This window comes from Balaenoptera ricei, chromosome 11 (assembly GCF_028023285.1).
Source record: "Balaenoptera ricei isolate mBalRic1 chromosome 11, mBalRic1.hap2, whole genome shotgun sequence".
Taxonomy (NCBI): Eukaryota; Metazoa; Chordata; class Mammalia; order Artiodactyla; family Balaenopteridae; genus Balaenoptera; species Balaenoptera ricei.
The window spans coordinates 101,985,590-102,012,778 of record NC_082649.1 but is presented as its reverse complement, the minus strand read 5'-3'; the positions used below and the strand labels follow the sequence as shown (position 1 = coordinate 102,012,778).

The following is a 27,189-nucleotide window of genomic DNA, read 5'->3' as shown; positions in this document are numbered from 1 at the left end:
CAGGACAAACAGGGGGACGAGGCGCTTGGGCCCTGGAGACCAATGGCCGGCCTGCTGCGGGACGGGCAACTGGATGGCGGATCGGCAGTCCCAGCGGAGAAAATCCCGCCAGGAAGATGCGGGAGCCTCAGCCCAACACAGGCCCCCAGCAGCCAGACAAGATGTTCAAGGAGGCGGCGAGCCAACAGCGACCCTTGTCGTTTCAGGGGCCGAGACCCGGGAGAGGTCTGGGCTGCTCCCGGCCGGCTGTGAGGGCGGTTTCGGCTGAGTGCCAGGGGCAGAAACCAGAGGACATCACAGGACAAGAGGCCACAGGGTTAAGGGGGAGCGAGGCTGGGCTCAGAGGGGAAGGACCTGAGAGGGCTCTCGTCGCCGAGGCGAGATGCTTTTCCTGTCCTGTCTCGGGACCACAGGTTCCAAGGGACGCAATACGCTGGGCAGAGCCTTTGTGACGACATGAATTTGTCTCCGAGTTCACCTACCTGAACTTTAATTTGTTTCATACATTCTGGTGACTCCATTTCTTTGTCAGTCATGGCGGAGGGTTTAATCAAATAGCACAGCATAAATTCCTATTGAGACATGAAAAACAAACTCCGTATCCCACAAAACAAATACAAATCTGGGCAGGAAACGCGGCCGTCTCCACCCCCTCTCAGTGTGTGCTACTCGAAACTCACAAAGCATGTCCGTTTCCTCCCGGGAACGTAACCGGGCCCCACTCTAGACCAAAGACCTGCCGTTCACTCATCGTTGACATGACAGGAGAATGCAAACAGAGCATATAATATGCTGATTATAAACACAGCATTTAAAATAGTCGATACTGGAAACAGCTTAGACGGCTATTTCTCTAGGACAAAGTTACTTTCACAGGATAAAGCCTAAGCAACGTAGCCTGCACCCAGGCAGCTGCCATCTGGCCCCTGCTGGCCCTTCCGGCCTCACTGCCCTGCACGCCTCCAGCAGCTGTGGGAAGGAGAACTCAGAGAATTACTGAGTAACACAGAACACACAAAACTTTCATTCTTTGTAGTCCTGGTATGAGACGAAATGTCCCTCCTAACTTGATGGCAGTGGGATATAGGAGAACACAAGCGGGGCAGTCACACGGCTCTGGGTTGGAATCCCAGTTCTGCACATGAGCTGTGTGATCTTGGATTTGTCACCCAACATCTCTGACTCTGACTCCTCACCCTTCGGATAAGGACAGTAACAGGGTAGTGAGAAAAGACATAAGGTGTTTAGCGAGATATATTAATTCCCTTCCTCTCTCTCTTTGAGAGACCTGCTACCTATGCAAACAAACATGTCAATGTTTTTTGAGTCATCTGTGAATGAGTGGGAGTGGATTCTGAGCACGTGCTGGCTGGGCTTGCCCCCGGGAAGGAAGGCAATGCCCACTGACACCCATCACCATGGGAAACCTCGGAGCTCCGTCCCTGGAGCTGTGCACCAGCTGGTGGGGGGAAAAAAGGCGAGGAGGACCAGCTTCCAGAGCTTCGTGCACATAAACGCTCTGCGGTCCCTACACATGACTTTTATGCTTCTACCACAATTAAGACGAAAAATCCAACCATTTAAATGACACGTGAACCCCAAAGCTGATGCGGTGTTACCTTGGAGACACTGACTGAAACTCTGCTCAAGGCAGCCAGGGACCGCCAGCTGAGAGGTCTGCGAGGAGAGCCCTCAAAACGGTCATCCACCAGCTCGATGATGACAGAGTAACTGGAAAACAAGGCAAGGGTGTTTTAAAAATAAAAAACATGAAGTCAATCCATTTAAAAAGAACATTGTTTGGGACTTCCCTGGTGGTCCAGTGGTTAAGAATCCACCTTCCAACGCAGGGGACGTGGGTTCAATCCCTGGTCGGGGAGCTAAGATCCCACATGCCACGGGGCAAATAAGCCCGTGTGCTGCAACTACTGAGCACGCAGGCCACAACTAGAGAGCCCGTGTGCCACAACTACAGAGCCCACATGCTCTGGAGCCCAAGCACCACAACTAGAGAGAAGCCCGAGCCCCACAACGAGGAGACCGTGCATCGCAGCGGAGGATCCCGCATGCCGCAACTAAGACTCGATGCAGCCAAAACAAAAAAAATAAAATAAATATTAAAATAAAATAAAATAAAAAGAACATTGTTTGTCCTACCAAGAACGAAAATACAGAAAATAAAACACACAGCATCTGATCCTGAATTCCCCTAGACTACTACTGGGAAAAATATTAATGAAAAACTCACACTTTACATTACAAACTATAAGCCTGATTCAGCACTTACAGGAAAGGAACAGAAATATTTCTCCCAACATGAAAGCCATGAATTCACTCAACTGTTTAGATTATAATACTCACTGATATGAAGATGAATAATTACTATACAGTAGTAACTACATAGATTAACTCAATGTTTAATGCTAAAACATAAATTATCCTGACCTATTTATTATTTTATAGATAGTGTAACAACTTTAACTTATAAGGGACAGACATATAGTATCTATTCCTATTAAGCCAGGAGGAATTTGACTCTAATTATTTGTGTGCCTCTGAAAATTAAATTGGGGCTCAGAAATTTCCTCCTGTCACTTTAAGCCATTAACTTATATACAAATCACTCCAATAAATCATGAGCTTGGGATGAACACACACACACTGATATGTACAAGATAGATAACCAACAAGGGAACTCCACTGTATAGCACAGGGAACTCTACTCAATATTCTGTGATAACCAAAATGAGAAAAGAAACTAAAAAAGAATGAATATATGTGTATGTGTAACTGAATCACTTCGCTGTACAGCAGAAACTAACACAACACTGTAAATCAACTATACTCCAATAAAAAAAAAAATTCACTCCAAACCTTGCGTGGTAAAACGGAGGGCCTTTTCGGTACAACACTGCAAAGAAAAAGAAAGAAAACGTATAACCACTCGAAATCAAAGTCTCATTTTATACTTATAAAGTATTTTCTTCTCCAAAGGCACACAAACACCCAGTGCTCTGTATGTGGGTAACCTGCAATACACCCTGTGGTCTATTTTTAAAACCCAAACTGTTTTTTCCCCAGAACAAAAATTAGCAAAGCAAATCTGTTGCCAAGACCCTAATACCCTCGTCCCACCCGCACCGCACAAATGAATTCCAAATCCAAGTATAAGCAGTTTTTGTCCTGTCTCTTGTCTTACACTCTCCAGAGAGTCTGAAATCATGTCAAGCGTGTCAAGTTGGTATAATGCGGACCAACATTCAGTTATTCATTTCAATCTTTTGAATCGTTATTCAGGGTCTGAGCTCCTCTGGCCGGTACAGGATAGGTGCTGGTGCTAAAGATGAATGAGACTCATGCCAACTTTTAGGAAATTCAAAGTCAAGTGGGGAAAAAGTCACATAAGCACACACGCCGCTCGGGGACCCGCCTGCCCACCTCATTCAGCCTGTGGAGGTCGGAGTGGCTGGCCGGCGAGGCCCGGGCCAGGGTCTGCCGTGGACCGCGGAAGCGCAGGGGAGCCCTCAGTGGTGCACAGCCTGTGGCAGGGTGCGGAGATCTGTCCACCAGATCTGTTTACTCTCTCTCCAGGCACGTGAGAGACCCCGTATCAGCCTCCCAAGCAGCAAGGAGTGGCTGTGTGTCACGGGGCACTTCCAGATTGGCCCAGAAAACCCTCCCAGGCACCGAGCCTGTGCTTGTTCCTTTGTGAGGCCGAGTGAAGCTCGTGGGACCACGAGAATAAGCTGGGCCCCTGCAGTCCCTGTGAGAGTTGGTCCACCCACCACTCAGACACTGGCTTTGGATTTCACAGGAACAGAATTAACTTCTAGTGTTAATTAAGCCCATGAAATCTGGAGTTTATATGTAACTACAGCCGCAGGAATTACCTTAACTAACAAACAATTATATCCGTGAGCTTGTGCAAAAACCAAGGCAGAAAAGCTTTGTTTCCTTTGAGGAACTGGCACAACTTTTCCTTTTGGGCATGAACCCGGTATTTAATCACGTTTCTCTTTAGCTCACGCACCACGAGGTCAGAACCAGTTTAGGACCCAATGGATGATACAGTAACCCTTCACATATATTTTCCATGGTCACCTTTTCTTCTTATGAACATATTTCCTATTTAAATTGTATTTAAAGTATTTGGCAAGTCAGCTCAAATTCACTGTGTAAGGGCCCACATTTAAGTAAATATCTAAACACCCATTTCTCAATTTCTGGGGATGTGGTGCAGTGGAAGGAGACCCTGTACTGGGATGAGACTGAATTCGGGGCTCCGTTTTGGCCTGATCTCTGCCACTCCTGATTGTGTGGCTTTAAACACATGATTAACTTCCCTGAGCCTCAGTCTCCAAAATCATAAAATGAAGACATGAGGGGAAATTAAAATCTTCTCTAGCCCTCATGTGCTATTATCTATGATCAGTTACACATCCTTCACCTAAGATGCATCTGGAAAGTGACACAGCTTGAAAGCAGCTCCGACCCCCAACTCGGGCCATTCAGATGCCTGACTACGATGGAGGTGCAGCTTAGGGGTTAAAAGCATAAACATGGCATCAGTGAGACCCCAATTCAAGGCTCAGCAGTGCCAAGACCATATGATGACACTCGTGCTTCAAGCTCCTTACGGAAAATGGGGGTAATAATGCAGGTGGAGGTGCTTGAAAAGTTACCCGTGATAATAGCGATTACGATGGTAACAGTGTATTCAGAGGGAAAAATGAAATAGTTTTACAAAAATGCCTCCCAAGTAGAAAGATGAAAGCTTCACAAGTCTAAGAAATAGTGGGTATTTAAAAATAAAGTCTGAACGAAGAGGGAGAAGAGAGGAAACGTGCTTTCTTACACTAACACCAGACGTGATATGCGGAAGGAATGACAGTCAGAACACAGTGATCAGTGCAGTAATCAATTTAGGCAACCACTGTAACTGCTAGGGAACCAGATACTCAGTGTCACCCTACAAATCGCTTGTGAACTACAAAAGGAAAAATGCAGACACCCGACAATGGCTGCCCTAGCAAACGAACGGCATCACCAGCAGTAGGACAACCTGACATCAGGCACCCCCGGACGTGGCCCGGTGAGGACACACATCACCCGTGCTTGCAAAAAAACGGCAAGCCCGAATCTAACCACAAGGAAGTGGTCAGACATACCTAGACTGTGGGACACCCTATGGGACTCTTCAAAAAAAGTCAACGTCACAGAAAACAAACAGGTGGAGGGACTCTTTTAGATTAAAAAAGACTGAAGAGACTGCAGTGGTTGAATGGTGGCCCCCAAAAGATATGTCCACGTCCCAATTCCTGGGACCTGTGAATGTGACCTTGTTTGGAAAAAGGATCTTTGCAGAGATTGGAGGGATGCAGCCACAGCCAAGCAACAGCTGGCGCCACCAGAAGCTGGAAGAGGGAAGGAACGGAGGGAGCACGGCCCCGCCAATGCCGTGGTTTCAGACTTCTGGCCTCTAGACCTTCTGCTGCTTTATGTCTCCCAGTTTGTGGTCATTTCTCATGGCCTCCCTAGGAAACTAAAAGTGGTAAATGCACTCAATGTGATAAATGAATCTTGAGTGGAGCCTGTCAAAAAAATCAAAAACAAAACAGCCACAAAAGACATTGTGGGGGACAAGTGGGAAAACTGAAATACGGACTGGATATTTTTGATGATATTATATTACCGAATAATTAACTAATGAATATTAATAAGTAATCAATAATGAATTATTAATTATTCTGATTAATAATATTAATGAATAATTCTGATTTCTCTTAGGTATTATATGATGCCATAATTATGGAGGAGAATATTCTCAGGAGTTGCATGCAAAAACATTTATGATTTAATATGGATTATGTGTGCAAATGTGGAAAATGTTAACAAAAACATTTAAAGTCTGATTAGAAGAATAAGCCAGGAGGGTGGCTTGGGAAAGAACTGAAGATGGGGATGGGAGGATGGTGCACCTCCCTGCTCTGTGAGGAGCACGGGGCCCCAGTGCCTCTCCCCGGGGGCAGAGCCAGCCACCAGCTCTGGGCCGATGCCACGACCGGTGATGGTTCTTATGCTCTGGACATCCCGTAACTCTGCTGGCTTCTAACGGCTCCCCTCCTCCTACCTGTTTTGCAACTTCTAATTTGCAGGGAGCTGGGGAATCACATGATCAAACTTAGTCCATGTGAACCCAAAATTGGAATGGGTGGGAAGGAGGCTCAGGAGTAACTAGAACTTCGGGTTAAATCAAGTTAAATCAACCAGTAACTGCGTGCGTAAGACAAAAACAGAAGCCCGGAGTTGGTTTTCGGCTTTCTGGCTGGCAATGTTAGTCAGGTGTGGTGGGAAGTACACAGAGCTGGGACCCAAACAGCCCTAATCTCTGTACTTACCAGCTGTGGGACCCTTGGCAACTCCCCTGACCCTTCGAAACCTCAATTTCCTCAGCTATTGAAGGAGGTGAGCGCCACACGCTTCACGGAGCATGAAGATGAAATAATACGGGAGAAGAAAAGCACCAAGGCACCTGCTGCTTTTGGCACCTGGTCACCATATGAGCCAGCAGCCACGGGAGCTTCTGGGGTCGGGGGGATGTATGGAAAGGCTCCCAAGTGATTTCTGGCCTGGTTTTCAGCACTGGGCAATCAAGGTCAACTGGCCCGGCAGCTGTGCCTGATTTGAGATCTTATCACCTGTTCCAAGTTCAGCTCCTGGAATGAAATCTGATTGACAAGACTTAGTCAAGGGAAGAGTTTCCCTGATAAGATGTGAATTTCCTAACGGCCCTTTATCATGAGTCATTACCTCTGTGAGCAGAAACAATTGTTAAGGGAGCACGTCCTGGGTGTAGCCTGTGTCGGCAGTTCTAGGGTATGTGTGATCACGTCACTGGCCTTCAAAATTAAAATGATGCTGTTAAGAGACCAGCAGCACCATGTAGCCGTGCCTGGAGAAGAGGTCAAGTTTAGGAAGCTGCTCCTCTCACCCCAGGCTAGCGCAGCTCCTGAATTCTCCCTAAAGCAGGAAATGTGAAGACACCCTTCATGGCACTGCTGGGCCAGAAACCTGGTCTCACGCTAATCACACAAGCAGCTGCAAGTGCATGATACACTCCTCCTGGGGCAAAGCCCTTGGGGAGTTGGGAAACAACAGCTGATGTATTTCTTTTCTTTTTAAAAGTCTGTCCATCTGTCTGTCCTTTCATCCAGCCTTATAAGGCAGTTTTTTTTTTTTTTAATTAATTAATTAATTTATTTATTTTTGGCTGTGTTGGGTCTTCGTTTCTGCGCTAGGGCTTTCTCTAGTTGTGGCAAGCGGGGGCCACTCTTCATCGCGGTGCGCGGGCCTCTCACTATCGCGGCCTCTCTTGTTGCGGAGCACAGGCTCCAGACGCTCAGGCTCAGTAGTTGTGGCTCACGGGCCTAGTTGCTCCGCGGCATGTGGGATCTTCCCAGACCAGGGCTCGAACCCGTGTCCCCTGCATTGGCAGGCAGACTCTCAACCACTGCGCCACCAGGGAAGCCCCAAGGCAGTTTATTTTTAAATGAGGAAAGTTTTCTCTACTCACCATCCACAAATACGGCTCGAGTACTTAAAACACATGCAATAAGGTATGCTTACAAGGCACTCAAGAAAGGTCCTGTCCCCTGGCAATGTTTTATTTTTTATAAAGAAGATGCTGTCTTATAAAGATGTTGTTATCCATGTTACATGAGTGAATGGAAGCTCAGAGAGATGAAGTGACCTCCCTGAGGTCACACAGGTAGTAAGACATGGAACCGGTGTGAGCCCGAAGAGCCCTTTACGTTACCCCTACCTCCTCAGAGCGCATCACTGTGGTCTGGTCGACTGGAAAGTTCTGCTCAGGTTTCGCCCATTGGGTGAGCACACTGGCCTGCCAAGCGCTCACACGGAGCGGCTATTCTCACGGGGCAGGAAAAGGAGAGCAGGGCGGGGAGCCAGTGACGGCAGTGCAACAGCTACGCCACTTATTGAAACGCTGTGACCTGTGGGCCACGCAATTATCTGGAAACCTGGCAAACTAATCTCGAGCTAAGCCCGATCATTCTGTCCGCAGGGCTGGTCAGGTCAGCTTCCCTAACTACTCTCTCTGCTTCCATCCCCGTCCCCCACCCCCCACCCCCCGCCGTCTATCAGTAAGAAAGCACACAAAGGTCCCACTAAATCAAGTTATTGAATATAAGTCACTCCTTTGCTCAAAATCTCCCAAGACTTCCAATAACCAGAATAACACCCCGAGTCTTTGCCCAGCCCGTGACCGTCCCCAGCCTAACTCCCAGACATCACCTCACGTCACTCTCCCCCTGGGACCTCTAAGTTCTAGACGCACTGTCCTTGTGCTGCTCCTGAGTCCTGCCTCGGGGCCTTTGCACTGGCTGCTCCTTTGTGCCTCGGGTGTTCTTCTCCAGACTGTCAAGTGACCTGTTCCCTCACTGTAGTCACACTTCTGTTGTTGTTTGGGGCACATCTTTTCAGAGAGTCCTTTCCTAACCACCCTAACTTCCTGTTTACTCTGTTCCTTTACTCTGCTTTATTTTTCTTAGTACCCTGACGTTACAGTATGCATTTATGTGTTTGCTTGTTTGTTCCCCACCCCCGCCCCCCCCAGCACGTGAGCAGCTCCATCCAGGCAGTTTTGTCTGTCTTGTGCACCTCTGTGTTCCTGACACCTAAGAAGATCTGGCTCACACAAGACCCTGAGCAATTATCTGGTGAATGAGGTGCTCACCGGGTCCCTACCCGCTCCTTTAAATAAAGATGAGGGAGGCAGTGCTGTGTAGAAGTTTCCAAGAGCCTGGGCTCCGGCATTCAAAGCCCAGGACTATGAGTTACTGACCCTGGCAACTTTTAGGGGCAAATGACCCTTTCTCTCACAACTTCAGTCTCCCCATCAGAAAAATGAGGACGGTGAGCACTGATCTTGTAGAGCTGCTATTAAGATTAAACGAGGTCACGCACGTCAAACGTCTCCTACAATGCTTGGCACACAACAAGGGCTCAATAAATGACAGCTGTGATTACCACCACAGTTATACAATGATTATTAATGGTATTGCACACAATCTGCCAGATGAGACTACCCCAGAAGATAAGGGACTGCCCTACATCACACGATCACACACTAATGAGAGGCGGGGGTAGGGGCTGTGGACTCTCTTCTAAGATCTCAGAGCGGAAGAGAGGAAAACATACCCTCCACCCCGATCCAAACATTCGTATCTAAGGCAGGAGGACATCTATCACCTCAGGAAAAAACAGTAACAGCACATATAACCGATTCGATTTTCACCCCAGGATCTGATGTGAACCCTGGTTCTCACACCTGCCAAGCCAAGAATCACTTACGCAAGTCTGTTCCGTACTTAAGTCCCGCTTTGGGCACCCAGCCCTTGCTTCGGAAGTGATGGTACGCCATGTACGTAGTCCCGAATGTGGGCTGAACTACGTGGAAGGTGTTCCAGAGCTTCACAATCGTCAAAGGCTCCTACAGTTGTTGGGGGAAAACAAAGCATTATGACGTATGTATCCACCCATTAACCAGGCGGTGAATCAACAACATCTATACTAAGTGTGAGCTGAAGATAAACAAACACGGCGCCCATGACGAAGAGTTTAACCACAAGATCCAGACCCGCGCTGTCCAGTGTGGCGGCAGCCAGCCACTCCCCTGAACTTAGATGTGCTGCCAGTGTAAAAAAAAACACTGAATTTCAAAACTGAGTATGAAAAAAAGAATATAAATTATCCCAGCAATTTTAAATATGTTGGGTTAAATACACTATGTAAATAATGTAAATCAATTTCAGCTGACTTATAAAAAAAAACCTTTTTAATGTGTCTACCAGAAAATTTAAAACTATGCATGTGGCTCCCATCTGAGGCTCCCATCATATTTCTACTGGACAGCACTGCCCCAGAGGACCTGTGAGAGGCCCCCTTGAGACAGCAACCCTGCAGACTGGAAGCAGCCAAGCAAAGCGGGGGAGGGCAGCGGAGGGGCTGCTGGTGGGAGAACAGTCCAGGCAGAGGAATGGGGGCGGGCCGGGTGTCCACCAAAGCCAGAGGGCGCGTGTTCCAGCATGCACAGACCCTAATGGGTAGCTGCGGTATGTCAGGCCACATTCAGAAAAGCCAAAAATAATTCTGTAAAAGTTTTTATAAAAAGATGTTCCATTTAGTCTTTGAAACTAGAAAATTAATCTCAAGGCACAAGTTAGTAATCCAACTGCTTCAAAGGGAATTTTGTTTCTAAGGTCAGACTTGAAGACACTGAGAACGGTTCAGAGAACATTCTGATGTGTCAACACAAAAACACAACAGGAAAGACCAGGTAAGCTTGGAAGGTTTTCCACTTCATTTCAGCGCTGAGTAAAACGACCAGTCCTTCAGTTGGTTTACGGATCAGTCACTCAATGAGACTTGCTCAGTTTGTCTCAGCCTGAGATTTTAACACCATAAATATGAGCTAGAGTTGGTTTTTTTTGTTTTTACTTTTCTCCTTTTTCTTTTTTAAAAAAACAGTTGTTCCTAAGGTGGAAACTCCATATGTGTGTGGTCTTGAAATCCACCCCCCCTCCAAAACAAGCAACAGTCTTGTGGAGAAGGATGAACTTCCGGCTTGGACAGCCCACCAAGTTTCAGAGGCTGAGGGTTCTTCGGAGCAGCTGGAACACCCCGACAAATGTCAGTGAAGGCACAGGGGAGGAGGTGGGGTGGGCTAAGGATGGCCCCCCTCTGAGACAATGGGTCACCTGTCAGCCAGACACCCGCTTCCAAACCACTGGAATACTCATGAAGGGGACTTACACAGTTAGAAGCGGATGAATGACAAAATACATACCCCCAACAACAGAATAAATGTATTTTCTCTGTTCTAATGTTCTGCTTACCTTTTTCATCTTTATTTTAATTTCACGTGAATTATTCTGAATAGGTATTGGATTCACATGGTCTAAAATTCAAGAAGTACAAAAGTGTATGGTGAAGTCTCGCCTTCCACCCCCCCAATTCCTCTACCAGGAGGTAAGCATTGGGATTAACGTTCTGCTAAGGGCAGCAGGATACAGCACAAAATCATGGGCTTTGGAGCTGTCCTGACAGAGGTTCAAATACTAATTCTAACCAGACCAGCTGTGTGACCCTGGGTGAGTTACTTGTTTCCTGAGCCTCGGTTACCTTGTCTATAAAAGTCTTTACAGGCGCAAGTGAGGACTAGAATTACTGCATATAAAGCTCCTAACTCACAGCCTTTACCGAAGCAGGTGCTAAACATAGGTAGTTTCTATTTTTGCTGTTAATTTTTGGTACCGCTCTGACAGATTTCCTGATTATGTAAGATACTGCTCTCCTCCTAGTCTCTGGGAATGAAATTCAGTCTGAAAGGGTCAAAGCTGGCTTTTGCCTGAACAATCCCAATTCAGGACCCAAAGCCTAAACTTAGAGAAAAAATTCAATTCCAATTTTAACCAGTGAAAGTGGACACATTTGTATTAAAGCAATATGGAAATTACTACAACCTGCTTTTAACATCAGGGAAATTTTAAGTGGACTATGTCTGAATAAAACATCTTACCTTCTCATAGTAAATACTTAGACATCCCAGAGCATAGACCAGGAAGAAGGCCTAAAAACAGGGCAAGCAGAAAATGCTCATCAGAAACTGTTCCACGTTGAGAAGTTATTTTACAGACTGATTTCTCTTTGCCTTAAATACAAATTAATGTCCGTATCACCATCCAAATTGTCACATATTTTTAAACATAAATGGTTCATTCAAATTTCAAGGATTAAAATATGAATGTCATAAAATGGTTTAGAGTCAGTACAAAACATTTCTATGAAATTTTCCATGTATTTTTTCTTTATTAAAACCACACAGCTAAACTGAAAAACAATGTAAATAGCAAAAACAACAACAGAAACCTTTGCTCATTGGATTTTCCTCTGTCAAATAGCCTTACTAAACTAAGAATTTATAGAAAAAAATAAGTAGAAAATTGTGGAAAGTGGGCAACGTAGACTTGGTTTGTGTAAACCAAATGAGTTTCTTGGTCACTCTTGCTGTAAAGTGATTTCCGATCGAGTAAACCCCATCTTTCCATTAACTTCATTAAAAGGCACCATGTTTCACTCACATAGGGAGGCAAGAGGAACGGCAGACAAGGTCGGGCCCAGTTGAGTAAAATCACACTGACGTGGAAATAAAAATAACTTTCTGACAAAAACAAGACGATGCCAAGCACTGACAACAGCAAACAGGCCCCGGTGTTGGCTCTGCCCGGAGAAGAGGATTAGGATCTGCGTTCACGCCTGAACAGCTCAGGTGAGACTGGTCTGTAGCAGTCAGTGACGAAGAAACAGTGGCTCTAAATGCTACTTTCTTTTTTAACATGAGGATGGAAGATGAGATTTCAGGTATCCTGGAGGGCCCTCTGGTGCAGGTGGCAGCAGGAAGGCGATCCCTGCCCTGAGCCCTCAGGCTTCTGTTCCACCACAGTGGTGCTGATGGCTTTTTTCCTCCCAGCCCAGGGCTCAGGACTCAAGAGAACACTGGCTGTGAAAGTGCAGGGCTTTTAAGCAGCGACAAGGTCCTGCTAAGGAAACACCTTCCTGACCCTCAGGAATTGCCCCAATCCACCCCACCGTCATCCTCTCCTGGCCACCTGATGACATTTCTCTTTACAGCAGTGGTCCTCGAAGTGTGGTCAGTCTGGGGATCCTGGGGTCCCCCTGACCCTTGCAGGAGCTCTCAAAGTCAAAACCATTTTGTGAGATCAAGGCATTATTGGCCTCGTTCATACTCATTCTCCCCAGAGGCTCCAAGACACGTGACACCACAACAGACTGAGCGCAGCAGCACATGTGAGAATCCAGGGGACTTCTCTTAAGCCAGACCTTAAAGTCTTTGCAAAAATGAAAAACAATGCCATTCTTTTCACTGGATTTGTTTTGTTTTGAAACAATAGAGTTATTTTTAATAAAAATATTATTTATGTTAATGTATAGTGGGTTGATTATCATTATTTTAAAATGAGTTAATAAACACATATTTAAGTTTTCATTTTAATTTATAATTTGGTAAACACTGACAGATATAATCCACATAAAAATGCTCCTTGGGGTCCTTCAATAATTTTTAAGAGTACAATGCTTTGAGGACTACTTTATTTATTTATTTATTAAATTTTATTGATTGATTTTTGGCTGTGTTGGGTCTTCGTTGCTGCACGTGGGCTTTTCTCTAGTTGTGGTGAAAGGGGCTATTCTTCGTTGCGGTGCACGGGCTTCTCATTGCGGTGGCTTCTCTTGTTGCGCAGCAAGGCTCTAGGTGCGCAGGCTTCAGCAGTTGTGGCTTGGGGGCTCTAGAGCGCAGACTCAGTAGTTGTGGCACACGGGCTTAGTTGTTCCGTGGCATGTGGGATCTTCCCGGACCAGGGCTCGAACCCGTGTCCCCTGCATTGGCAGGTGGATTCTTAACCACTGCGCCACCAGGGAAGTCCCTGAGAACTACTGTAGTTCTACCCAGATCCAAATTAAGAGCTTCTCTGAAGATGCAGGTGGTTACCTGCTGGGCCTGCTTCTCTGGGTCCAGTGCCCTGATCCTGGCCGCCACCGCCTCCCACCTGGACTTCTGCAAAGGCCTCTGTGCTCTGGCCCCGCAGCCCGTCCCCTAGGGCAGCCTGAGCTACCTTCTCAGCACGTGAAGGCCCCTGGCTCCCAGGCGCCTCGTGGCACTCGCCCAGCGCTCTCCCTACAGGGTCGCTTCACTTCCGTCCCTGGACACACTGAGCTCAGTCCTGCCTTTGCCTGTGTAACTGCGGCTCCCACACCCGGAGTCAAAGGTCACTCCTCAGACAGCTCCTCCCCGACCACCCAGTTTGCGTGAGCCCGTCCTGATCGACTTCCTCAGAGCATTTATGTTCGCCTGAAAGTATCTTTCTTAGGTGTGTCTCTCCAGCTAGAACGTAAACTCTGTGAGACAGAAACTCTGCCTGCCGTGCCCCTGACCGAGAAGGGGCTCAATGCGTGTGCTTAAAGAATAAAGAAACAGGTGTGGATCCCGCCCACGGTCTGGAGCACGTGGTCAGGCCGCCCAGGGCAGGTCTCTCAGCTCCGTTTCCTCAGGGTGGACACTGCCCTGCTTCTCCTTTAGCTACTGGTGACAGCCTGCCCCCTGCTCTCCTGTGGCCCACTACTTATTAACACAAACACTGCTTTTTCAGATGGACACAGATGGTGGCCAAAAGGTGCAACAGAAAAGAAAAGGTGGTTCCTCAAAACGCCAAGTCCTGCTTTCCCTTTCGTTTTCCCTCAACTTTCCCTTCTGGGTTCACAGTAGTAGAACAGGAAGATAACTCTGAGATAAGCAGACCTGGGCTGAAATCTCATTAACAGCTTGGAAGTATCACTTAAACCCTCCCACCTCATCTAGAAAATGGGGATGATCAAGCCTTCTTAAAGATTTAATGAGGTTAGATTTCATGAAGACTTAAACGACCATGCTGGGAGTTGCCTGGTGGTCCAGTGGTTAGGAGCTGCTTTCACTGCTGTGGCCCAGGTTCAATTCCTGGTCGGGGAACTAAGATCCCACAAACCGCAAGGCACAGCCCCCCTCCACCCCCCCGCCCAAAAAAGCATGCAAAGCACCTAACTGCTCAATTCACTTCGTTTCCCTGCCTTTCTAAAAAGATACGGTAGCTGGGAAAGGTTCAATCCAGTCCTTGCCTAGGAAGAGATGACCTCCTGGTATCCATCAGAATCTAAGTTCTTCAGAAACTTTCCATTATCAGCAAACACACATTTCCTTAAGAACTGATGAAACCAAAGCCTCGTTTTTAATTGGCCTAAAATGGCTTTTATGAACCTATGCAAGCTGCTCTTAGGCACTTATTATAGATGGGGAGGATCTTAATCCAATGGAGTTGGCTTTGTTTAGAATTAAGTCATCAGTAGACCGGGGAGGTCTGTGGAGGCTGGAGACTAGCCCCTCGAGAGCTCATGAGTAAGTTTTTACTTGATAGTACTAATAAGATGGACGGATGAGCTTAATGATGGTTTAGTCTTGTCACTAAATCTGGTCAGGGCCTGAAGCGTTAACATGAAAAACAGCTCTCAGAGACAGATCTCTAAGTCAGCTCGGTGTTACCATTCTCAAAACCTAAGAACCGCTTTGAATCACCACAGCAGGGCTGCCCGTGTTCCTGAGGGACATTTATGGAAACATGTTACACTGTACGGGTGGTGCCACCAAACACGGGTGATTCATCCAAGGAAACCTGCCAAAACAGAACTGGGAAGCGGAGCCGGGTTTAACTGCACGCTCCCTGGAAGCTTCTGCAACATGTCTCTGGAATGTTCTCAGGAAGCGAGCGGCCTCCAAGAATGAGAACCACCTCATCTCCTGTCTCCCATCACTGTGGCATTCCTTCAGCGGGTGTGCGGGAAGAGGGAGCAACAGAGTCAGTGAAAAGCACCAGCTGGTCACCGCCTGGAGCAGTGAGGCTCAGCCCCCAGCTTCTGACACCGAAGCCTCGCCCTCCGCCCGCTGCTGCCGCCCCTACAGCCGAGAGGCTGGCTGCCTCCTGACGGCTCAGCCCTCCAGCCTGCCCTCACCCGGATGTCAGCTCTGGTCCCTGCCACTCCCCTGCACAGCCGCCTGCAGTGCCCCGGTGCCACCAGGACCAGGTCAGACCCCCTACTCGTAGACGCGCCCTCCGTGATCTCCCCTCCTGGGCGGCCGCTTCTGGGACCACGCTGCATGCAAGGGCCCGCCGTCCCCCGTGTCCACGTGGCAATCCCCTATCTACCCTTTAACACCTGCAGGTACCACCAACCCTGTAAAGTCTTTCCAGGTGGCTCGCATCCCTTTGGACCCCACCAGTTTCTGTGCCCATCCCACCTTGTACACATCCATTTAACAAATACTTATCAAGCGCCTCACAGACGTCAGACGTGGGGCACGAGAGGAGCAGCACTGGCACAGCCCACGCACCACACGGTGCCCATCGCACTGAGCTGCAATCTTTGGCTGTCTTAGGACCAGAGCCACGTTCTGCTTAACTCTGGACTGTTAGGACTCAGCCCAGTGCCTGGCACATAGGCAGTCCCTGCTAAACACTGATTGCAAGAGTTCCAAGCAGCCACTAAATAGCTTTTACAAGTGACTTAATGATGGTAATAACAGAAACAGCAGGCACAATGCTTACTGAGCATCTACGATACACCAGGCACGGTGCTGAAGCCATCACGCGCACCATTTAATTCCAGAACAGATTATGAACAAGGTGTTACATCACCCTCATCTTACAGAGCAGAAATCTGAGGCTCAGAGAGGTCAGGGACCTAGAGGATGGTGTCCCCAGCGCTGTCCAACAGAGTAGCCACGTGTGCCTGCTGAGCATCTGAAACGTGGCTGGCACAACCGAGAAAAGAATTTTTAATTTTGCACAATTTTAATTAGTTTAAACAGTCACATGCGGCTAGTGGCTACTGTGTTCAACAGTAGACTAAGCTGTCTCATTTGTAAAATGAGTAGATGGAGTAAATAAATCCCAACATCCTTTCCTGCTCTGAGAGCCTGTTCTTTGTACCGCTGGCCTCACTGCAAGGAAGGAAGCACAGACTTAGCAGGTGAAGAGAATACGGAGACACAATCACTTCTCTGTGAACACATCTATGAAATGACCAGCGTGGACGCTTTTAACAAGCACTGCCTGAGACCAACAGATACGCCAAGCACTGAGCTAGCTGCTGCAGGAGCCTCCAGACAGGAAGGAGCACCCCTGCAGAAGGGCACAGCCAAGGGCAGGAGACAGAGGAAGGGGCGCTGTCGTCAAATCCGGGTACAGTACAGACATAAGCAAAAAAGCGGGGACTGATGGCCGCGTGAACACAGGACCCAAATCAGACGGAAAATACGAGGCAGGTTTAGAAAGCCACGTGCAGCAACTTTTGAGAATGCAGTAAAGGGAACACGTATTGGTAATCCTGCAGAAGGAAATACCTAGACTCCACTTATGTAACGAGCAGTCGCTACACGACTCGGGGAATTGCGTCGAAGCCTGTGAAAAGCTGGTGAAACTCCACGAGTATGCTAAAAACCGCTACACACTTGAAATGAATGAATGGTATGGTATGTACTCTGTGTCTCAATAAACCTGTATGTTTTTTAGAAGCTGGTAAAAATTAGTAACACAATATTTGGACAATCTGAAACCTTGATGTGAAAAGAAGTGCTCAGACAACCCCCCGGAAACCTCTGTGGGATGATACGGGGCAGGCCCCCCGCAAATGGACATCTTAGAATCGATGAAATGAAGGCCGAGGAGTGAAACGCAGGCAGGCTGACTGTGGACTCTGCCTGCGGCGACCTCAGCGCTGAACCGCACGCAGAACCGCATTTTGAGGCGGACTCATCTATACGCCGTTGCCCGGGCCCAGAGACCGACAGCTGAGAAGACGACATGCTGGGAACATACCTCTTCCAGGCTGAGCTGCAAGTACTCAAAGATCCTAAATGGATTTCTTCTGCATATCAGTCTCTTTTTTGGCGACAACTGAAGAGAAAAATAAAATACATACAGAACAAATGGAAGCACTACATGTTACCTGGAGGAGGGCGCATTTTAAAACAAACGTTTTCTTCTAAATTTCCCAGATTCACATTTGTTGGATTAATTCTGTTAAAAAATAATTTATTTATGTAGAAGAATAAGTTTTCGTTTTTCTACTACAGCTGACCCTTGAACAACCAGGGGGCTGGGGTGCTGACCCTCTGGGCAGTCAGAGGTCTGCACGTAACTCACAGCCAGCTCTGGCCCTCCACGTCTGCATTCCTTCCTATCTGCAGATTCAACCCACCGCAGGTCGTGCAGCAGTACAGTATTTACTACTGAAAAAAATCCTCTTTCACAAGGGGACCCACATTCAAACCCATGTTGTTCAAGGGTCAACTGTATTAACATTTTGACTTCGTTCCTTTCTTTTATCGCCCATGAACTTTTCCTGCAGTTGTGATCATTTTGTTGGTCAGTTTTATGTGTTGCTTTTTTTCACCCAACTGCACCTCACGAGCATATGCCTAGGTTCTTAATGAGACTTCATAAACTCCACTCTAAAGGCGAGATATTTCTTCAAACGGGTGTTTCTCATGTTACTTAACTATTAGACTGTTTTTCACTTTTAGCTGCTACAGATGCTGGGGCAACTATCTTGTAGGTCCCTTAATGAAGTGGATCTAGTTCTGCGCCCAGGCTCCTCCTATGAGAGCTGCCCGCCCCACGTGAGCCCCTGCCCACCGCTGCACTCAAGACTGCGTAACTACCGTTGCATTTCTTATTCTCCCTGGCAAGGGAGAGAATGTTACTGGACCTGATTTACCTTATGTGTTATGTTATGTATTACAGATATATGTTATTTAAATATTATATATATATCCATATATTTTTTAAAGTTAAGCTATTCACAGACTTTGAAGTTTCAGTTGAAACAGCCCTCACGACTACTGAGCCCTCAGGGCTGGGACCCAGGGCTGGCTGGTGCCCTTGAAGGGTCTGCAGTGTGGGTCCTGCACCAGCTCTCACATGTCCCGGGTGCTGAACACGGGCCTGCTACTGGTTCCGAGTAAGGGACGTCCCTGTTGGCCAGCATCTCCTCTGGGCCAGACACAGATGGCTCTGGAGGAGGTGATCTCTCTCCTTCTACTTACGTCCCCACCTGGGGCGTCTTCCCTCTCACTCGCGTCACACACGACTTCCTCCACCAGCACGTAGTGGTGCTCAGGCCCTCTCTCCCTGGCCGGGACCAGATCTGCTCGTTGGCTGCTGTCCCCAGGCTGAGCGCCAGAGGGCGGGAGGAGAGCATCTTGTTTGCCGCAGTGGACGTGGGGCAGAGGAGCAGTGACCTCCGCCACGTGTTCATCGGAGCCGTGGGTAGGTATCGGGTCAGGCCCGGAGCCCTCCTGCAGGCGGTCTGATCGCTTGCTGGGATCCTCCAGATCACGCGACTTTCCTGCAACCCCATTCGTGGCAGAAAGTTTCTCTCTATCTTCTGTGCCTTCCGTTTTGGAAACCATTTCAGAGTTCAGCTCGTTACACAACTGGCCCTCTTCATTCCTTTGCAGACAAAGATGCTGAAGGGGCTTCGTGTAATCCTCAAGGAGTCTACGCGCTGTGCTCTCATCCTGGCCTCGTCTTCGCATGAGGTTTGTGGCCCATTCCACGCTACGCTGATACCTGTCAAGTAGAAATTCTGTTAGTGACAACACTTAAATTTCAATATTTAAAAGACAGTGGAATGTGTGAAAAAGATGGGAAGGCAGTATGCCAAAATGTCTATAGTTCTTCTCAATGATGGGCTATAGGTTGTTTTCGTTATACTTTTTTGCATTTTCTAACTGCTCTGCGATAATTATCTACTACTTTTTTTTTTTTTTTTTAAATCTTTGGCTGTGTTGGGTCTTCGTTGCTGCACGCAGGCTTTCTCTAGTTGTGGCGAGCGGGGGCTACTGTTCATTGCGGTGTGCAGGCTTCTCATTGCAGTGGCCTCTCTTGTTGCGGAGCACAGGCTCTAGGCGTGCGGGCTCAGTAGTTGTGGCTCACGGGCTCTAGGCGTGCGGGCTCAGTAGTTGTGGCGCACGGGCTTAGTTGCTCCACCGCATGTGGGATCTTCCCAGACAAGGGCTCAAACCCATGTCCCCTGCCTTGGCAGGTGGATTCTTAACCACTGCGCTACCAGGGAAGCCCTATTACTTTTTGTTTTTATTACACAGCTTCATCTAATTTGCTTAATTTGAAAAAAATGACCCCAGTTTAACAAAGTGTGAAAATTTATGCAATTTAAAACTGGTGGACCAAATGATTTAGGTAAATTTAAAGAGAAAATGGCCATCCTTTGTCAGGGTTTGTTTTGCATTATTTTCAATTTTGGATGTCATGTTTTCAGATATGTATCTCAGTCATAGCAAAAAGTCTTTGTTTAGTATTGGAAAGCAAAATGAGAATTTTAATAAACATTTTTCACAGTACAGTACTTACTAATGTCTCCACTGTGTATGGAAAGAAATGATTATAGTTACATACACCCAAGCATCTTAATAAAAAAATGGCCCTTTTTTCCATAATTTTCAAAGTATATTTTAATGAGAAAATACATGCTTAGTTTCTTAAACTTGAAGGCAAGCCCTGAACACTTCCCAAGTTACAAAAAGTTACAGGCAAGACAAAAGGATTCTGCCTATTGAAGCAGCGTCAACACCTGACAAGGCTGCTGGGCTGCGTCATGTGACATAAGACGCCACACGTGTGTGGAATCTGATCTGCAAAGGCGAAAGACATTGCAAAACTCAAGCACTTTTTGCCTCCACCTACAGCAATCAGTCTGCAAAGCATCGAAGAAGACACGTGGCTTGTGGGAAGACAGATGTCACTTTTCTCTTCACCTTGAGTATCCTGCCTGTGCATGGATGATGGGATATGTCATAGTCTGTAAACTGATAATTACACACAGTGAAGCAAGGAAGCTGGCTTCTGTTTTTTTTAAAAATAAATTTATTTATTTTATTTATTTATTTTTGGCTACGTTGGATCTTTGTTGCTGCACGCGGGCTTTCTCTGGCTGCGGTGAGCGGGGGCTACTCTTCGTTGCAGTGTGTGGGCTTCTCATTGAGGTGGCCTCTCTTGTTGCCAAGCACAGGCTCTAGGCACGCGGGCTTCAGTAGATGTGGCACGTGGGCTTCAGTAGTTGTAGCTCGTGGGCTATAGAGCACAGGTTCAGTAGTTGCGGCGCACGGGCTTAGTTGCTCTGCGGCATGTGGGATCTTCCCGGACCAGGGCTTGAACCCGTGTTCCCTGCCTTGGCAGGCGGAGTCTTAACCACTGTGCCACCAGGGAAGTCCCATTTTGCTGTTTTAAAAAAAAGATCTGTGGCTGATTAACCCTGATTCATCAGAACAATCTCCAAGCTGTCCACACCCTGCTTATCCTACACGGGGATAAGCATGCAGCCCTATATACTTGGGACTGTACCTTAGATGTAAAGATTAAGACCTGGCAAGGCTGCTCTACAGCTACAAGGCAGGATGGTGCAGTGATTACACACGTGGACTCTGGTCCTGCACGTTTTGTGTTCAGCCCTCTGTCCCTCATAACTGGGTGACAAAGCCAATGACTTAACTGCTCTGTGCCGTTTCCCCACCCCTAAGATGGAGATAATAGTACTACTACCTCATAAGGATCACGTATGCACTCCTTTTTATAATCAGCATAAAACGTAGCTGCCCAGCGAGCAGCAGGGTGTCTCCTCTCCTGTATGAAAGGTACAGCCTCTCTCATGTGCAGTTAGAAGGACTTTCATATGAGAGATCTAAAAGGATCTATGCTCTTCATGTCACCTGTAACATCGGCTAAAGCCTTCATGGGTCTATGAATCTCCTGTGTCTGAACACAAATTTTCGTGTCATGTGTATTTTCCTGGGGAAGGGATCCACAACTTTCATCAAATTCCCTGATTTAAAATATGTGAAAGAACCACAGCATTAAAGGTTCAACAGTTCCCACTTTGAGCAGGAGACGTGGAACTGAGACAGAGAGAGAGTGCGAGCGTGCACATGCACACAGGTCCCCGCTCAGCTCTTCGCAGCAGAGCGGTCAAGGCAGATGTGAGTTCAAGCCCTCACTGTGAGCATGAGGTTCTCGTACCAGCTACGTGCCCTCCCCTCCAAGGCTCGAGGATAACTGTACCTGCCTCAGGGGGCTGTGCAAGGATGAAAGCAGAGGAGATATGTGAAGTGCTCAGCACATAGTAAGTGTGCAATAAATATTTGTTACTTTATGACTGTGGGATTTTTCGGGGAGACTGGAAAAACAAAATCATTTTGACTCAATACCTATTACATTTAAAAAAACAAATGACATTTTAATGGACGGAAATGTACACCTTAATGAATCGCTCTTCGGGAGCAGGGGCAGCCGTGTAGGTCGAGCACTGTGCCGGATCTGGGTTCCGGAGCTGGCTCTTCCGTGATTCTCGGCTAAGCCACTCAGCACCTGACACCTTCTGCTCTTCTGCCGAATGCCGGGATCACACCGCTTTCCCGCCTCTAATGACCTCAGATGTTTGTTTATGGAAGCTTAATGCAACAGTGGCTGCTAAAGCCTGTGGAAGAAAGCCTCTGACTCAGCCTGTGATCGACACACGGCAATGGGGCACAGAGCAGAAGCTGTCCTCTCACTGGCTGGCGATGCCTTAAAAAGTCCTGCTGTGATTAACCCTGAACACTGCTGGAGAAGCAGCAGGAAGAGAAGAGTAAAACGTACAAGTTGGAAAACATAAGGGGAGAGCAGGAGGAGGTGGTAGCTGCGATGAGAAGCAGCCAAGGGCCGGGTGCTGCAGACCCGTGCCGGGGCCCCAGGAACACCGAGCGGGGCCATCTGAATACAGCTCAGCTTCTCAGGTGCCTCTGCCCTCAAACACACCTCGTCCATTTGCAGCGAACATCCTTCTTCACCTCTGGGGTGAAGAAGGCCAGTAATTACTGGCCTTCTTCACCCCAGAGGTGAAGAAGGATGTTCGCTGCAAATGGAAGATTTGGGACCTCCGGCCTCCAGAACCGTGAGAATAAATTTCTGTTCTCTTAAATTGCCAAGTTTGGGACTTCCCTGGTGGTCCAGTGGTTAAGAATCCATCTGGCAATGCAGGGGATGCCTGCTCGATCCCTGGTCGGGGAACTAACATCCCACGTACTGTGGGGCAATTGAGACTGCACGCTGCAACTACTGAGCCCGTGCCGCAACTACAGAGCCCACGTGCCGCAACTACAGAGCCCACGCGCTCTGGAGCCCACGTGCCACAACTAGAGAGAAGCCCGCGCACCGCAACCAAAGATCCCGCCTGCCGCAGCTAAGACCTGACGCAGCCAAAAAAACAAAAACAAAAAATCGCCAAGTCTGTGGTACTTTGTTACGGCAGCCCTAGGAAACTGACGCAAGGGTCAATAAAATTCCTGGAATGTTGCACATTCTACAGAGCTTACCTGAGGGATGACCTTCAGATCGGGGGCGGGCGGCAGTCTCCCCCCACCAAGAACCTCACATATTCAAACGGGCTTGCTGCCGTGTCATCTGTCTTGCCAGCCCGATCGGAATGCGGTTCTGAGGAACGGGCTTCTGCTGTTTCTGCATCCTAGTGTTGGTTGCAGCAGCCTGTCTACACTGCAGTCCCCAGTGGAATGGGGGCTCGGCCAGGTCTTCTCAGGCCTCACGCCGTCCCCAGCCGGTGGCTATGGCCAGAGCAGCCCCTGAGATCTCCCAGGTGCCACTGCCCCTAGGGCACTCCCTGGCCGTGGGGTTTCAGAGCATGAAAAGGAGCTGTCAGATTCTGTCAGTACGTGCCAGAAGCAAGATGAAGAACCACTGTAGGCTTGAGCGGTTTCAGAAGGCTTCATGGAAGAGTTGCAACTTGAGCTGTCCCGCAGGGATGACGAGCGTTTAGAATGAGGAACATTTACTCAACAAAATCCTACCAAGGGAGCGCTGGGTGTGGGGCTGCAGAGGGGAACCAGGCATGGTCCCTGCCCTCTGACAAATGACAGTCTAAGCCCCGTGTGTGATGTAAGGCACAGCGACAGGCGCCAAGGCAGATTCTGCGGGGGCAGCGGCGGAAAGGGCGGCGCGCAGGCGCTCCAGGAAACTGGCACGTAGGCTGGATGTGCAGGAATAGCCAGCGGCACGCGTGCCGGGGAGCTTAGGGAGACGTGTTCTGGGAAACGCGAACAGCACAGACAAAAGCCCAGAGGAAGGAAGGATCATGGCTGTGTGGGGGGTCTGTGTGAGAGCCTCCGGGAAAGCGGCTTCCTCTAACCCCGCAAGTGTGGAGCGATGAAGGACAGGGCTGTTTACGCCCACACAGCGCAGGAGGCCAGCTCCAAACCTAAGTACCTTAGTGCTTACAGACAACATACGTTACAGGATTAGCGTTCATATTTTGGAAGGAATTTAACTGGCAAAGGTTTTGGCTTAGGAGTATTTTTAAAAATAAACTTAGTACAATTCAAATATGATTTGATTCACATTAAATTCAGACAAAATTTTCAAGGACACACCTACTACTACTACCACACACACACAAAAAAGGTGTGGACAACCACACCAGAAAAGGCTACCTGAAAACAGATCTGATTTAAACCATAATTTTGCCCAAGGTCAAAGTCCACCAAGACTTACTTTTTTGACGTGATTACAGGCATGTCTGTCTTCATATCTGCAACAACAAAGAAGTTGTATTAGTTTAGACAAATTTTCCTTAAGGGGGAAAACACTGATAACCTAGAAAAGACAAAGAATTTCAAGATTCACAAAATCTCACACCTAGAAGGCTGATGAATCCTGTCCAAGCAGCCAAACAGGTGCTTTCCACACCATCACTCCCTGCACCCACGCCCTGGCAGGCGCTGCTGACCCGTCAGGGCTCTTGCTGGGCTTAGATGTGACCTCGGAATCCTTCTCAACACTCCAGCTAAGCAGCGACAGCATGGAAGGGGAAACTCTGCCACCTCCGAATGCTCAGGCCCTCAACTTCTAGGCGAGAGTACCGAAGCCCTAAAGTTACACACTTTACGCCCGTTCTCCGTGTTCCATCAAGCATCTTCTGTGACAGCTGCTCACATGCGCCTAAGGAAAGGGATGTTGAAGTAGATCTCACGGCAGTGTTAGCTCTGGATGTGGGTTTGGGAGTTCCAGGCTCTAGTTCCAGCTCTAGGCATCTGGCTGGAAGAGTCTTTCCGTGTAAAATGTTGACCAGGTCACTAACGGTGTGGGTTTTTGTCCTGGTCCTCCCTGACCCTGCCTTTGGGCAGCTCATCTTTCCTTTTCCATACTCGGCCTCCTCTCTGGTGCTCTAAAGGCCTGGAATTGATGATGTTCGGCTTTAAAATCCTAGGGAGGTGAGTTCACAGACTCCTATCTCCTTAGTAATTTGACCTAAGGAGACCTCCCTCCTCTGGCAATTTAACAACAAGCTACAATTTAGCACGTTTTACTGACAGCCTTCCATGTGCCAAGCACAAGATATACAGAAGTAATAAAGCAAATCCCCTCTCCTTGAGATACTCACACTCTAGTTGGGGAGACAGACCAGACATGACTGATTCTAACCCAAGCTGATTCTAACCCTTCCTGAGCAAGGACAGTACGTATTGTAAAGGGACTGGCTTACTTTACCTGGAAGGGTTAGGAAAAAACACAAAGGAGAAGGAGTAATTGAGTGGGGCTCTGAAGGATGAGTAAGAGTTCGCCAGGCGGACCAGGGGAAAAAGGCAGAGGACACCATGCACAAAGGCTGGGGATGGCAAACGCATGGCAGTTTCACACATTGGCCAGCAGCCCAAGGTGGCCGTGGTACCAACGAGTAGAAGAGGGTGGGTGGAGAGGGGGCAGAAGATGAGGTTGAAGCCAAAATGTTGCAATGGACATTTGAGATCTACTTCCTGAGGGCAGCCCACAACCTTAATCTCTGTTTCCTTGGCCTAAATTCATTTCCTTCAAATTTCTACCCTACTTAAAACTTAGTTACTACATAGATCAGGAAAAGATTCTCAACTGTTAAGACCATTACACTATTTGAAAACTTTCTATTTTTGGGGGGCCCAATATTAGTAACTGCTGAAGCTGGGTGATGGGGACAGGCAGGGTCATTATGCTACTTGCTCTACTTTTTTTCTCCCTTTTAAAAACTCTATGGAAAAATTGAAAACATACAAAAGTAGAGAGGACAGTATAATAAATTCCCATGTTCCCATCACTCAGCTTTAAATTAACTCACGGCCAATGGTGCTCCACCTGTTCTTCTGCCCACTCCCCTGGCCCCCAGATTACGTTGAAACAGATCCCTCATATCACTTCATCTCTAAATGGTTCAGTACATCCACAGTCACCGTGAGAACATGCCCGGGCTGGCCTGTGGAGGACGACATACCCGGTACCCTCCCCCCCTCATCCCGCTTGTGGCCATCCTAGATCGGCTGACAGCCACCCAACAGACAACCAGACACCAGTGAGTCCAGCTACATCCATCACTGGACTTCTAATAGTGCAGCCAGTGGACCCATAACTAACCAGACGGATGAGCACATCCAGCCTAGATCAGTGGACCGACCCAGCAAACCCGGAAATTCAAATGAGCAATCTGCTTGCTGCTGAGAGCCACTGAATTTTGGGGTGGTTTGTTAAACAACACTGTGGCAGGAGATACAAAGTCTATCCCATTAGGACTGAACAGTCAAATTCCCACGTTTTAAAGTCACTCAAAATAGCTTCCTCTGTGGCTACACCACCTTGTTGTCATGTAATACATTTACAAGGTTCCAAGGTCAAATCTATAGTCCCACCTCTCTCTCCATCCTGTTCCATCCCCTCGACCACAGGCATTAAAAAAAACTATGATTTATCCTTCCTTACATTTCAAAAATATATTTATATTCCCCTCCCCCTAGATAAGCCATAGCATACTTTCCTTTACCTTGCTTTCTTTGCTGAGAAATATATCCTAGTGATGGCCCGCTCCTACCTCAGCTCCACAGCGTGTCATTATATGAATGGTCTATAGTTCATTCAGCTGGGATCCCCACCTTCCATGGACATTTTGGTTGTTTCCAGTCTTTTAACATTAGAAACAGTGTTGCAATGAATAGCCTTGGGCTCTTTCTTTTCATATTTTTGCCAGCGTATCTTTAAGATAAATTCCCAGAAGTGGAATTGCTGGGTTAAAAGTAAATGCATATATTGGGCAACTGGATATCCACAGGCAAAACAATGAAGCTGGACCCATACCCTACATCATAGAAAAATTAAATCAAAATAGATCAAAGACCTAAACTTACGAGCTGAAACTATTAACCTCTTAGAAGGAAACACAGGGAAAATCTACACAAGCTTGGATTTGGTAATGGTTCCCTAGTATGACACCAAAAGCACATGAAAAGAAAAAAAAAAATTAAAACGATAAATTAGACTTCATTAAAATGAAAAACTTTTACCACTTCACACCCATTAAAATGGCTATCATCAAAAACAAAAACAGAAAATAACAAGTGTTGGTGAGGATATGGAAAAATTGGAAAACCTTACGCATTGCTGGTGGGAATGTAAAATGACGCAGGTGTTATGGAAA

At 47.5% G+C, this 27,189-nt stretch overlaps 1 protein-coding gene across 6 annotated transcripts in view; it reads right to left on the bottom strand.

Moving 5' to 3' along the window:
* Positions 1 to 27,189, bottom strand: part of TSEN2 (tRNA splicing endonuclease subunit 2) — a 44,223-nt gene that overhangs the window by 7,901 nt on the left and 9,133 nt on the right. For 5 of the 6 annotated variants that reach the window (XR_009505963.1, XR_009505962.1, XM_059940403.1 and 2 more), the window contains exons 4-11: positions 24,246 to 24,282; positions 18,734 to 19,259; positions 17,505 to 17,582; positions 11,600 to 11,650; positions 9,373 to 9,511; positions 2,875 to 2,911; positions 1,620 to 1,731; positions 483 to 572 (exon numbers count right to left, since the gene is read on the bottom strand). Coding sequence is in view for 4 of the 6 variants with exons in the window: in XM_059940403.1 (XP_059796386.1) it covers positions 483 to 572; positions 1,620 to 1,731; positions 2,875 to 2,911; positions 9,373 to 9,511; positions 11,600 to 11,650; positions 17,505 to 17,582; positions 18,734 to 19,259; positions 24,246 to 24,282 (1,070 nt within the window). In the remaining 2 variants the exon portion in view is untranslated. Of the gene's footprint in view, positions 1 to 482; positions 573 to 1,619; positions 1,732 to 2,874; positions 2,912 to 9,372; positions 9,512 to 11,599; positions 11,651 to 17,504; positions 17,583 to 18,733; positions 19,260 to 24,245; positions 24,283 to 27,189 lie in introns of those variants that run through there. The other variant, XM_059940405.1, reaches the window with a different exon arrangement.